The sequence below is a fragment of the Wyeomyia smithii genome, chromosome 2, assembly GCF_029784165.1.
Source record: "Wyeomyia smithii strain HCP4-BCI-WySm-NY-G18 chromosome 2, ASM2978416v1, whole genome shotgun sequence".
Classification (NCBI taxonomy): domain Eukaryota; kingdom Metazoa; phylum Arthropoda; class Insecta; order Diptera; family Culicidae; genus Wyeomyia; species Wyeomyia smithii.
The window spans coordinates 22,748,108-22,762,548 of NC_073695.1; the positions used below are offsets into that span (position 1 = coordinate 22,748,108).

Sequence of the window (14,441 nt, forward strand, 5' to 3'; positions counted from 1 at the left end):
GATCGGAGTGATGTACAGAAGCCAAAAATCTACCCCAGACGCCATTTTTAAATACAAAATGAAAACTTCAGGTTTCCGAAACCAGAATAGAGAGGCCAGAAATCGACTCCACATGGCATTTTTAATTCCAAGATTGCGACCTCCAGTTTCTGTAAGGTAGCCAAACGTATTTCCGGAATCGTAGAGATTCACAGAAGCCAAAAGTCGACCTGAGACGTCATTTTGAATTCTCAGATGGTGACTTCCGGTGTCTGGAAAACAGCCGAAAATGACCAAATAATGTATATCTAGAACTTGAATAACGCCCAGAGGTCTGGGAGTCTAAGACGCTATTCTATATTCTAAGAAGGTGATATCCAATATCCGATTTGTCGTGCATTTGCAGACTATAATCAAATCAACTACAATTTGCAGGTAATTTGGAAAATGCTAGAAAAATGTGGGAGAGGTTTCAATTTTTATGTATTTTGAAAGGTACTGATCGAACCGTAAACCACGATGATACTTTAGGATAATGTCTGGAACCTCTTCCGTTAGATTTTAGTACACACAAATTTCAAATTAACTCCTTTCCTTCCTAATAGTAGTATTTTTCATCTGTGATTCCAAAATGGGGTTTTTCATATTCTTCGTTGGTGTAGGTTTTTGATAATCTCGGTGTTTTTTCCAATGCTTATAGGGCAATCTACGAGAAAATTTTGGATATTACTTTGAAAAGTGCAAACTTAGGGCACATATTCACATTTTTACACGCATAAGTTCAAGTCTTGCACAATCACTGTACTTCCCGATTCGCACAAATTTTGCACTGAAATCGCACAGTAAATGTGTGAAAAGGATAACGCAACAGTTGTACTGCGTATACATTGACATAGATTGAAATCAGAATATGTATCATATATGGACACTTTATTTCTTACATCGAGTGTATTAGTGACTGCGGTGGAGCAGTGCAAGCAGCGAACAACAACTTGTGAACTCACTAGATTCATATAGCTATAAAACTCGATCGATTTATCTCGATGGATTTGGTCATTGAAAAGTACCATTGAATGATTTGCAAAAAATAACGAAACAAAATTCTGTTCGCAACACTTTGTAATGAACTTTACCGAAAACCCTCCATTTCACATGGAGGAATGTGAATAATTATTATTTGTCATCTTGTGCACGCGCTTTTTTCTCAAGCGACGAAAGAAATTTCTCTCTCGCTCGTATATTCCATGTACGTGCGACGAGACTAGACACGTCACATACAAATTGCATTTGCAGGCAGGCTCTTTCGGTTTGAATTACGATTCGCAATGCGATGTCTCGTCGCTTTACGAAATGAGCGAGACACCCGTGCTGTACATACTTGATACCAGTGTTGTTAGTCTCACTCATACTGTCGGTGCGTGCTTGCTGCTACTCAGGGAAATGCATGAAGAAGAAAAAGTATCTTGAAGGCGTTTGTGCAAAAGACTTGAGAAGCGTAGCATATGTCTCGTTCTCAAGCAAAAAGAAGGAGAAAGGTTTTGCTTCTCACTCGCTTTGCAATGCTGCTTGATAACAGTTGAAACTATTTAAGTGTAGTAGTTTGGAGCTGCCAAATACATTGAAAAAACGCTAGAGCATTAATTGCGGTATGCCCAACACGCAATCATTGTACTGGTTTCAAATTACATCAACAATTGCGCTAAAAACGCACAATTTTGTACTGGTTTCGCACCATCCAACTTTTGCGTGTATGAATGAATGTTTGTAAAAATTTGAGATGTGTCACTACTTGATTGCGCTTTGGATAAGTTATATAAATGAGTTATACATAGGAAAATATCAGAAAATAATTTTAAATCAAGAAAAAATAGTTTCAGTTTTTTGGAAAATGTTTGACATAACAACACGAAACCATAGCTTTATACCAACACTAGTACCTAACCCACGAACTAGTAGTGAATTTTGTGTTTCATTTGTATGTGAGATCCCTATTAGAAAAAAGAGAAGTGTTAAGCCCCAATTAAAATATTTATTGCTCCTAAAAATTTAGGTTTAGGCTCCCCATGCCAAATTTAGGTTTTTTTCTATTAGTTCATGAGTTATGCGAAAGTGTGCTGTATTTGTTTGAGAGCCCTCTCTTCAAGAAAAGGGAGGGGACTCGAACTATCCCAATCACCTTGTTTGGTCCCAAAAACTCTTACATACAAATTTCTCAGGCCCATCGGTTCAGCAGTTTCCACGTCTAGAGGCATCAGACAGACAGACAGAACTGCATTTTTATATGTTTAGAGTACTTAAAGTCATTTGATTCACTATTACGTTTACTATGAAGTTATTGTTTCAACAACCTTAATAACAAAAATAGTAACAATGAAAAAAAAAATTCCGATTTTATCACTTTCCTTTTTTTATCAACCTGAACAGCGTCAGGAGTGTTTGATAAAATCGGGTGATCACTGTACTGATATCTATTCATGCAGTTTAGCTCAGAATTTGGTAGTAGTATTTAGTGCAAATTTTAGACTTTAGTCGTTGAACTTATGGAACAACTATCTTATTGCGATTTGCACTGCCGACAAGTTCATGACACGAACATTTTCCCCGCAGCTTGCGTACGAAGAACTTTACTGTATATTTCAAATATCATACGATAGAACACAGTCAAGGGCGTACCCGTCAAACTTGCAAAACTTACGCAGCTCGAGTGCATCGAACAAGTTTCATCGAGCAAATTTATCTCCTTAAAGACCTGCCAGATCTCATTCACCTCCTGTTTCGTTTTTGTTTTCCACTGAAGTAATGCGGGGCAAAGTTTGCACAATTTACCTTTCAGAAAATTCTAAAAGTTGTGTTTGGTTATTAGAATGTACATGAACCTCCTTCTTTTCAAATGAAATTGGGAAACCGTCAACTGGAAGCCTTCCAGAGTGACTAGAATACACTGAAGGATGAATTTAATTCTATTCGTAAACTAGATTCTATAACTTGTCAAATTCACACAGTGCTGCCAGATGATTTCGTTCATACACCTCGAATAGACCAACGCGAACTTTTGCCCCACACTGTCCTACAACCAAATGACGACAACAACAACAACGTACGTGTTTATTTAAATAAAATGATTTATGATTAATTGTTTACTGCTTTATTGAAATCTGGCATCGTATTCACCTCCTTGCGTTGTTGCAGTGTTCGCAGCGATACTTCCATTCTACGTTTGCAGAGCAAGCTCTCAGCCATAATGAAAAGTGTTTTATTATTAGGTCCAGCGCGCGGGGTAATTGCGAATATTGACTCCGAGCTGCCTGCCGTTGCTGCTACTGCTGTACGCCAGCACGCTATTCTTCACTCGCAGATGTCAAACAACTTGATATGAATAAGCGTGAGCACGGCTTTGACATCTTGTATCTATTTTGGTGTAGGTTTTATTTTTTGTTATTTATTTATTTCTAGGTCAATTGAATTAGCTGCCCGCAGTGGCAGAAATCGTTCCTCATTGGATCAAGCGATTGTTGTTTGTGTGCCGGGTTGCATCTAAATGGCTCCATGTTTGGCTTGAATCAGCGATTAGAGATGGAGTAAAAGCTTTTTTTTCTAACGAGAAACAAGACGAAGCACAAAAAATGGTAAAACTCTGTTGCAAACGTGCTGTCAAACTCAGTTAAAATATTAGCATTTTCATGGCGCCTATCATAAATCGAAACCACCCGAGAAGATGGCCATTTCGGTGTCCGTAACGGTACTGCCGAATCAGTTCGGCCCTGAAATGACCCCTTTTTTTATTCAAACGAATAGCAAAATTATGTAAATACTCGTACGTAAATGTCGTTCCAATTTTTACGATTTTCTCGCTTGCGGTTGCCGAAAGTATTTTTTTTCCGGCTCTAGTAAAGATTATTGAATTAATTGACCGCCTGCAGCTACTCGCTAGGCGACCTTCCGGGGGTGCGATGATCTCTACTCTGTTGCTTTTTAACTTGAAGTTTGATTGCAAAACAAATTGATAGCAATAAATTCAACCAGTTGCTTCACACTAACAGAAGCGCTTTGGGTTCATGTGGAGTCATGTTTATGTTATAAGATAATTCAAATGACAGTTATTGTTATTTCTCTAAAGCTCGCAAAAAAATATTCTGATTAGATTATTATCACCGATTACGCACACTATAAATACAACGCATTAGATACCTACACCAAAATCCAAAGTAGAATCCGATTTACAACGATGGCGCTTTGTTATTTTTGACTATATGGTTTTAAATTTGGCAATTTATGCTGGAGGTCAGTACCATAAACTGCTCAACGTGATGATGTGGAAATTGAGCCGGTCGGTCAGATCGCATTTGGGTGCGAGAGATGTGCAATTAATTTTTTTTTTCTGTTTGTCGTTCATTTTATCGCTCTTAAGCCATACACCAGCCGGCGCGGCCGCGCCTGAACCGAGAAGCTATTATACCAGTACAGTCGCGCAGCCTGGCAGACTCTTGCTGGTAGAAGATTAGAATATCAATTAGAGGATACACGCCTGACGGTCGAAGTGCACGCGAGTGTTTGGACACGACTCAAGGTTTTTAAAGGCCCGATTTGAGCGGTCGCGCCACCGGCTCGTAGCTGCTACCGGAATTGGAAAACAGGTTTCGCGCGATATAGCGCCGAGTCATTCTCATTCAAGCAGTTGGAGGTATGTATTTTGTTTTTCCAATAGCAAAGTCAGAACTTATTATCTCTTACGTTTTGGATATCTTGAGAGTGGATTTATTTACCACTCAGAGGTTTACCACCTTCAAAGTTAACATTTGACATGTAAAGAGTAATTCACATTGTGTTTAAGAGATCGAACACAGCGTGATTCAAAGCAATAGAAAGAGTGAAATGGCCAATTATAATTTACACAATAACAATTTTTTATTCACGCCTAAAATAAGCTGGTAGTAAATCAAAACACATTAATTGTTAATTTGAGTTCGTATCTAATCAGTCGCAAAAAAATAATAAAATATGAACAACATTTGATTGAAAAAAAGGGGGCTTACATCTTCTTTTACTTGAAGAATGAGATAATCGATGTTCTATTTGAAAATTTACGAATGCGTCGATGTCCATTTATTGAATTACGGAACGGTTTGTTTATTTGAGTAGAACGCTCTAAAAATTTTTAGAAAATGTCAAAAACTTTTCCTAAAAAATCTTAACAAACAACTACCGCCTTATATAAGCCTATTTTGCAATCTTCCACAAATCGGAGCAAATCTCCGCCATAAATCTCCCAAACCCGCCCCCGCCTGCGCTTCACTTCTAAAGCTCTAAGCTTTTCCAAGCAGCTGTTGAACCCGTGTTGTCTACATGGTAACAGTTTTATTGCACTGATAACACGTTTACGGGCGGCTTTCTACTTTCGTTATCGGTCGGTTATCTCCGATGCATCGAATCCAATATCGGATGATTCATTTCTGCATATCAGCCAGCTTCATCGTTGGTGCTCGTCGAATGTCTATCAGCCGTTCCCCTAAACTAGGACCGCACCGAAACACTGCACTGCTGAGCCAGATCACGTAAACATAGAAAAAGTACGACCCATGTTTGTCCCGAAAACGTCATACAGAGATAATGCAATGTGGTTCAGACGAGACTTGGTCAATTAGTAACACAATGCCTCCGAATCGCTTATCACAGAACCTGTTTGCTTAAGCACTTGCTTGCGCGCTATTTCGGGCCCATTACTTAGCAATTGTATGTGCCATTTTTATTCGTTATCGCAGCCGGACAAAATGTCCTGCATCACCCAACAAGAGTAAAAAAGCTATATTTGTTACTCACCTCTTGCCCCAGCTGACCCATACCGTTGAAGCAGTCCACCATTGAGTACATGGGAAAGCCTTGCCGAAACAATGGCTCCGTTTGCCCTCGCTTCGGAGATCGGAACGCAAAAAAAGATGGGTATCGGTTCGGTCGAACGCTTCAAGCCGGAACTAATTAGGAGACAATGTTACACCACTTATCCGCACGTCTTGTGATCCACTTCAAACGTAAGATGTCTCACTTTATCATTGCAACTTGTTTTCGACTAGAGCTGCGTTCATTCACCTCTCCCTCTATAGGGTATAGTGCAGTGCTCGCCACACAAACAGTTACTTCGGGATAATTCTGTTGTTTTTCGCGAATATTTTTTTTTTTGCTTCCTTTCTTGGCGTATGACGGGGAGATTTAAATCACTCAATTACACAGCTCTGGGACAGCATGGTGAAGCGATGATGGCAGCTGAAGGCGGGCGAGGAATTGTTTTCGTAAAGTTGCAACAAACAATCGCGTCCAACTGCAAAACAGGAACGTAATAATAACCGACTGCGTTCACGATAAAGCCTGTGGGGTAAGTAACAGAAAGAAATGGATACACTCGTACATATTACAATTTGGTTAGATAAACAACAAACACGATGACAGAGTGTGAACGGCTGGCCACAGTGTACAACGGCAACACCGCCGCCGGTTTATTTATCTATTCATAGCATTGGATTCTTAGGCTACTGACATACTGAGGCGTCATATGAAGCGAAGCGTTGAGCGTTTGAGAAGCGGAATAACAGAAGCGTCTAGTGAAGCTTCCTATGACATACTGGAGCGAGCTATGCAAATGTGTTGTGTTGTCATATTCCCAGATTCCAGCAGCGGTTTCGTTTAAAGGAAATATGAATTCGTCCAATGAAGATTTGTTTGCTGCTTCAAGCAAAGTCAATCACGTTTTTAGTAAACATAGAGATTTTTTTATGAAGTAAAATAATATTTCTGAAGTCAGTTGCGCTACAGACGTAGTAAAAAATATAAGAAATTATTCTAAATTTTAAACCCGCTGACCCCAAGTAACGTTCAACTAGTTTATGATATCTGTTCAGTATGTTAGGCATGCAATATCAATCAAAAATACCAGTGTTATTTTCCTGACGACCTGAAAATTTTTCCCGATATTTTCTATATTTAAGACCAAAATAAAACGAATAAAAAGCACCTGGCGATATCAGGTTCAGTCTGAACATGGTATTACTGCACTAACATTTTTTATACATTTTAACATTTTGTTAACCGAAAATGTATTCTATTTGCTTTTTTTCAATTACCAAACCAAAACAAAGCAAATGTAAAGCACCTCGCGATGAAAGATTTTGTCTGAACAAGGTATTACCGCGTAAGTATACGCGCGTCAAAACACTAATCGTTCTGTTTCGCCGCCTCTACCGACGCGTCGTTGCCGCTTGAGTATGACCGGTTTGAGCGTTTCATATAGACGTTCGAAGAAGTAGCTCGGACGCTTTCGCGACGCTTCTTGCTTCGCTTCATTTGACGCCTCAGTATGTCAATAGCCTTAGAGGGCCACCACACCACAACACGATTGCACCTCGAGTCTGTTTGTCGAGATTGTCCGTTTATATTATGATTATTATTACATTATAACTGGAGGGAAGTTTTTTTTATTATTTTTTTTCTTGCATTAGCACTTGCTTAGCGCGATGCGGACATCTGGATTCCTGTGTGTAAGTCGGTTCTATCGGGTGGTGAAGTTGAAATTTACTTCCTTTTTTTTTCGAGTGTAAATAGAAGAAACTCTTTTTAGTAAAGTTTTCAACATTTGTGTACTAATAATGAAATCGGAGCGCAAGTTGCTGAATGATAAATTTTGTAACGAATTTTTTAACCCATGATCCACTATAATTTCCTTTAAGTACAGCTAGAGGAAAACTATTCGGTATATTTATATAGTGTATTCACCCAGTAGAGTGATTTTTTTTAATTTATCCAAAAACTATAATGTACACTTTAAAATTACGAATTGCAAAATTGCACACTTCAGATCATGACATGCTTGCGGTTGTTCAAATACACCGCAATCGTCTATTCAAACGACTTCGCATATTACAAAAAATCCACTGTTCCTGGATTTCACATGCTTTGGGTAGGAGTGCGCTCGGCTTTGTTTACAGTATGCAAAAATTTAGCGAGAAGTACAACACCTCATCACCTTGACATTTGTTGAACCAATCATTACCAATACAGCAAAAAAGTCCTATTCGTCTTTTTTTGCTTTGATCATCTTCAAAATCGCTATAGTTGTTCTCGTGTATTCTCGAGACATTTTAGACCCGTATTTTTCCAAAATTTTCAGTTTTCAACAATTTGTAACTTTTAAACCGTTTGACCGAATTTCAATATTTTGGATTCAAATTGAGGGTATTATATGGGCCTTTCAAAAACAAATACCTCACTGTACTTTGAATACCCTCTCCTAGGTTGAGGGGCTTGACGGTTTTGCAATTAGTAATATCTGGTTTAAATTCGTGAACTTAAATACTCTTCTCGGTTATGTATTATACAAGATAGATCCAGTCTAATAAGGCCAGATGCTAGTTGCAAAACACCTCAAACGTTCTTTGAAAAAACTTTGATGGGCTTTTCGGTTGTAATCAAAATAAATAAGCAATAAAACTTAACCTAATACTGCATACTGCATGACCATGGTAAAATAATTTTGAATGTCTATAAAGCTCATTAGAATCTTTCATTGCAACGGCCGTAATAAGACGAAGTTGAATGTTAATGATAATGATTGGGTGGAATGTTTGAATCATTTAACAGTTTGATAAAAGGTCAGATTGATTGTTCTCGTCTTTTACGGATTAAGCAGTTTTATTTGACTATTGTGACAACTAAGACATGCTTTCTACTGAGGTGCCGAGAGGGCTCAGTAAAGGAATTTGATATAGTAATCAAAAGATTGCCTTAACAACTTTCTCAAAGCCAACGCTCAACCAGTAGTTAGATATATGCGCGGTCGTAATTCAGACTTATTTACATTAATTTTTATTGTTCAAATCAAATTATTAATCCAGTTGCCTCTTTTTTTTTTATTGCGAGAAAAATCAAGAATTAGAGCAAACGAAGAATCAAGCAATTACCCTGAGGAATACAATCAAACAAAGGTCAATGAAAGAGTGATTAAAGGTAACAAACATAAAACGGGGTAAGTAAAGGATTAAGGCACAGCAGGTACGTTAAAAAGCAAATTACTATTACTATTGTTATTATTATTTATCAAATGTTTCATCTGACAAGAGTTTTAATGAATAAAAAATTTGAATATATGTGCGGTTGGGAGGGGTTGCCTTGAGAAGCCCTGGACGCAGACCGGCATACGTGACAAATATTACATACATATATTACAAATGGACGAAATTTATTAACATCAACCACAGTTACAACTATTCTTTTTTTCTTTTCATGCACCTTTCTGCAACTACTATCACTGTTCCCTTCCCTTGTCCTTACTATACGGCATTCCAACAGAGAATTTATTTGACCTCTCGGGTTACTATGCTGCGATGCCAAATCTAATCTCTCCATTGATGCAGCATGAAAAGTGTTTAAGCACTGGAGACTTGGCCCTGCGGCCCCCTTCTGCACCCGAAAATGAAAATGAAAAATGAAAATACCTCACTGTACTTTGAATAATAATAGCTATGCGAAAATCATGATACACACCGTTATGTAATAATGTTGATATGTCACCGTTTGTGGTAGAACACGCAATAAAAATTCTGAATAAATATTAGTAAATAATTATTTCATCACAAAACATCCCCCCCTATTAAAAAAAAATGATACACATCGTATTTACCGTATGAGAGGATTTGAGATCCTTTGATTTATTTTGATTTCTCAGGATATTTTACACAAACTATCAAATTTTCACGAAGGCATACGCCGTGTCCTAAGCGACATATTACCTCAATGCACCTCGAATTTTTCTTCACCAAAAGATAGTTTAGGGTCTAAGCTTTCGGGGAGAACTTGAATCAAAAGATACTAATTTTTACCATTTTTGCCCATTCATGGAATCGCCAGGTATACTACATTACATATAGTGCGGTGGATGCTACCGTGCGGTGTACAGGTGTCAAATAAGCAAAAAATATCCCAAGATTTTGGTCCATTGCTGCAAGTCTTTGTTGGCGAATACCAATGTGATTTAAATTTCGAGAATTCAACTTGCAGACACACTATCAGTTCATAGATTCTAGGGCAGCGTACAATTCAGCTAGGAAAATGAGTTATAGCTGAAACAGATAGAACTGCAACGTGCCACCCTCGACGCTTTCATATCACGCGTGAGGGTAGACGGTAAAATGTCGGATGCTTACGGAACGTAAGATGATTTGGTGTAGGGTAAAGGGCTGTCTAACTTATTGTTCAACATCGCATTTGAAGATACTATATGTCGTCAGTAGCTAGAATCTACAAAATTTGGTGAAATTACGGAATATTTTCAACGTCAAATACCCATTTTTTATACGCAATACACAACGCTCTCTCACTCATTCTCTCTCTCCCCCCCCCCCCTCTCTCTCTCTCTCTCTCTCTCTTTCTTTCTCTCTCTCTTTCTCTCTCTCTCTTTCTCTCTCTCTCTAACTCTCTCTCTCTCTCTCTAACTCTCTCTCTAATTCTCTCTCTAACTCTCTCTTTCTCTAACTCTCTCTCTCTCTAACTCTCTCTCTCTCTAACTCTCTGTCTCTCTTTCTCTCTCTCACTCTTTTTTTCTCTCTCCTCTCTTCCTCTCTCTCTCTCTCACTCACATACAAAACAGAACCACGGGGACCACTCTCACATACAAACATTGTTTTTTATCGTTATCATAATATATGATACTATTTACCTAGCGTCTCCATATAGTCGAAAAATTGAGAAAAAAATGAAACTCATTGTATTCAAGTGTTCCCCGATAAAATATTTCCAAACAACTTCATATGAAAGCTTATATCCGAAACAAACTTCTAGTGAAGAGATACGCTATTATATATTTTCGTATTTTATAGATAGAAGTATTTAATCTGCAACATCCACCATAACTGCCATGCGTCGCTATTGAAAAAAGCCTTTTCAATGCAGTATAATGATAAAACCTCCCAACCGCACATAAATATCACCATTTGTTGCGCCCACCTAAGCCAAAGTGTCCACCTTTTCATTAACCGGAATGGAACAATGAAAAGGGATCCACACTTAGGTAATCTAATAAGATTTTTCGGATAAAACATTCTGATGTTCCTGCACGTGTACGGAGAGTGCTTCATCATTTTCATCGACGAAGAGCCTGAATAGAACTGCGACTGTTCGTAAAGATGAGATAATGATCCGGGGGCATTTTTTGCGGCGTAAAATCTCTGTAATACTTCTGTTTTCTAGTCATTATGGCATGAAGATCAACTATTCAACACGTTTGACTGAACTTTTTTTTCCAATATAAAGTAGACAAAGCGTAGGTTATTAGTTTTCTCATTTGGTTTCATTCATCTACACGGTGCACCCGCCGTGTACTCGAGAAATAACACACGCGCACCTCCGAACTAATGCGTGTTCACGGCGTGCGAAAAAAATTCTCTTCGCGCGAATCGAGAGTGTCTTCACATGATAAGTGTACTTGTTACAAGTAAACACATGCACACGAGCACTCTCAAGCCGTCGTCATCTCCAGCCGGACCGGAGAGCAGAACAGATTACAGGTCTGTTGTGCCACCATCTCGATCCTTTGGTCATTTCAGGTTGTTTGTGAGAATTTATTTATAAATCGCGCCCGTCCGTAATTCCCCGAACCCCATCGCGGGCTACTGCTCGAAAAGAATCTGTGAAACTGAGAAGACACACATACTTGAAGCATTGTCGATCGTTTTCGCGATCGTGGTATGGGCACTACTATGTATGAAACCCGCGGTTGTTTACTGCCAATGTTCACACAGGAGAGGATCGTTATCTTTCGATAAAGACACACACGCCCGAATGTGTTGGCTTCCTGGGTCGTCTTGCTTGTTGTGTAGACCGCAGACGATGCCAGCTAAATTCAGACGGATCCCTCGCTCCTGGCAGGATAGGTGTTTAATCAACCAAGCCTCTGCTGGCCGTAAACATTGAGGATGTGATATAAATACATTGATTCGTTTGAACTTTAACGAGTTTAATTTGCTACAGCGGAGCTGTATTTACTTTATCACCACCAGGTTTAATCGATACAGTTTGATTAGTTAGGTAAGACTCGAGTTTTTCAGTTGCATTCAGGATTATTTTATGATTATCGTTCTACTTTTAGCGAACAGTAGAGTACTTAACTACCGGTAAACCTGTTTTTGTGCGACTCACCAAAGTAAAAAAGTTTTCAAAGCACTAATAAAATTATTTTTATATATGGTGAATAGGAACCGCATAACAAAGATCTCACATTGAAAACAACTCACAGAGAGGGTTGTTTAATGTTTTTTAAATATTTTATAAGCATATCTTATCATTCAACCACTATTCTTTGTAGTCTGGCAAAATTTAAAATTTTTTGTGGTAAACTAGTTTAAATGGTCATTGATTGACGTTATGCAATGCAATGCACTTTGTGGAATCAATTCGTTTAAGATATATACCGCACAAAAAATACACAAAAACAAGTTCGACTGTATATTTATTTTATGCACTGCACAAAACTATCGCTCAAATTGAGCGATCACATAAATTTCAAATTGTGCACATTTCAATCGCACAAAAACTTGTTTGACTGTAGCTATTTTTGTGATTGAAAAGTTTGGCATGGAAAAACCGTTCGATCCAGTTATCTTGTTCATAGACAACTAAATTCGTTGTTACACACTGTCGTGTGTCCAGGAGTTCAAATCCTTTGGAGTGCCATTTCAGACAGTTTTTTTTTTCAAATTTCAAGTGAAGATAAGGCAGTAGTAGCTATAATTTCGTAAAATTCATTTGAAAAATAAAAATGTTTACATAGAGCTTCAACTACCAAGAGTCAATTCAATTCTACACCTATGTTACTAGGTTAATTTTAACCGAATCGTTTTACAGAATCACAACAGGTTTTGTGAACCAAGCATTTATATATGGACCAAAATCAACCACGTGAGATGCAATAAAATATACACAATCAGATTAAGAGCAAAAATAATTTCCATCTTGTCCTCGCAGAGGCACACTAATTGCAGCACAAAAACAAATTAACTTTAAATAGCAGCATGGTGCGGCCGTTAATCGGTTATAAATAAGCATGCTCGAATCAATTGAATGAAGTTTTTCCTTGAAATCGAAAATAAAAACTGGTTTCAAATCCATTATTTTTCGTCCCAAAGACAGGCGACCCAGAACACGGCTCACAACCGGTGCCTTGCTTGAGTGAGAAATATGTAAAAAGCCACACCGTTGGAGCTGGAAGGAATTACATGAAACCCGTCCACAGTTCAGCAATAAAAGTTTCCTCGAGCTTTGCTTCCCTTCTGATCGCGGGCGGACACGGACGTACGCACAGCCTCTCGAGCTCTACCTCTCACGAGAGTGCGTAGCAGTTTTTTTGCGGTATCTTGTTTTGTATTTTTGTTGGCTTTTATTTCCTCATACACATTCAGTTCTTTCGAATCATTTATTCATACCATCCACAAGAGCAACCGGCTCGAATTAATCGGATGGCTGGCTACACTTGCCCAGCACTGGGTCAGTTTCGAATGCTGGATGGGAAGGGGCGCGAGTAGCACAGAAAAAAACACCACTCTCGATGCTGTTGAACACAACGTTCAGCAGAAAAACGTGTTTTGATTTTTTTCTGTACTTCAGCTCGCAAGGGTTAGTTCTATTTGGTTGCAAGTTAATAAAGGCCTATGTTACGTGTATAAGCCAGTGATGCACCCATTTCAGGGCAATATATTCTGCGGTTTTAAATTAAATGTGTTTACTCGGTAGATGCTTTTTCTCCATAATTTATACGAATTACATTGCAAGATTTGGTTACGTTTATATTTCTAGGGAAAGTTTTAAATTTTGTTACTGAGCCGTTACTAGTTGACAATGAAAAAGGTTAGTTCTCTCTCCCTGCCTCTTTTCGAAATGGTCACCAAAGTAACAAGTCAAAAAGATTAATTCGATGTTTGGCGAACGAATCAACATTTGTATCCGACATAAATATCAAAATAATAATAACCAACTTACACTTGTTTTGACAATCCTACGCAGCATTCATCGGTCGCGCGATACTGTTGCCAAGTGTAGTTCAATCGTTGTCAACCGCGCACGGCCGTACTCTGCTTCAGCTTCGTCAACGCCACTTGAGCGATCCACCGTACCACAGTTTCACGTATATATACGGACAGCCACTTTATGTGTTATAATAAACTACAATAAAACCTGACGACCATTCCGGGTCACAACCGGACCGGCTACTGTTGCTCTCCGGCAAACTTTCAGCTCGAGACCAGTTAACGTAAACAATAAAACAAAACAACACCAGTAAGCACTGCTCGCTTCTTCTAGTATCGCGCGCTTAAGCCTTGTGGACCACTTTTTCGCTCGATTGTTTTCGCCTCTAATGGGTCAATCAACTTTTCACTAACTTTTTTCTCCCTCTCAATCGTATTTCCACTTTCCCTGTCGACTTCGAC

The 14,441-nt window shown here is 38.6% G+C and overlaps 1 protein-coding gene across 3 annotated transcripts in view; it reads right to left on the bottom strand.

Moving 5' to 3' along the window:
• Window positions 1-14,133, bottom strand: part of LOC129725144 (sestrin homolog) — a 71,140-nt gene extending 57,007 nt beyond the window's left edge. The window contains exons 1-2 of one of the 3 annotated variants that reach the window (XM_055680623.1): window positions 13,993-14,133; window positions 5,797-6,292 (exon numbers count right to left, since the gene is read on the bottom strand). In XM_055680623.1, coding sequence (XP_055536598.1) covers window positions 5,797-5,847 — 51 coding nt within the window. In that variant the 5' untranslated portion in view covers window positions 5,848-6,292; window positions 13,993-14,133. Of the gene's footprint in view, window positions 1-5,796; window positions 6,339-13,992 lie in introns of those variants that run through there. The other 2 variants (XM_055680622.1, XM_055680624.1) reach the window with 2 other exon arrangements.
• Window positions 14,134-14,441: the final 308 nt, after the last annotated feature.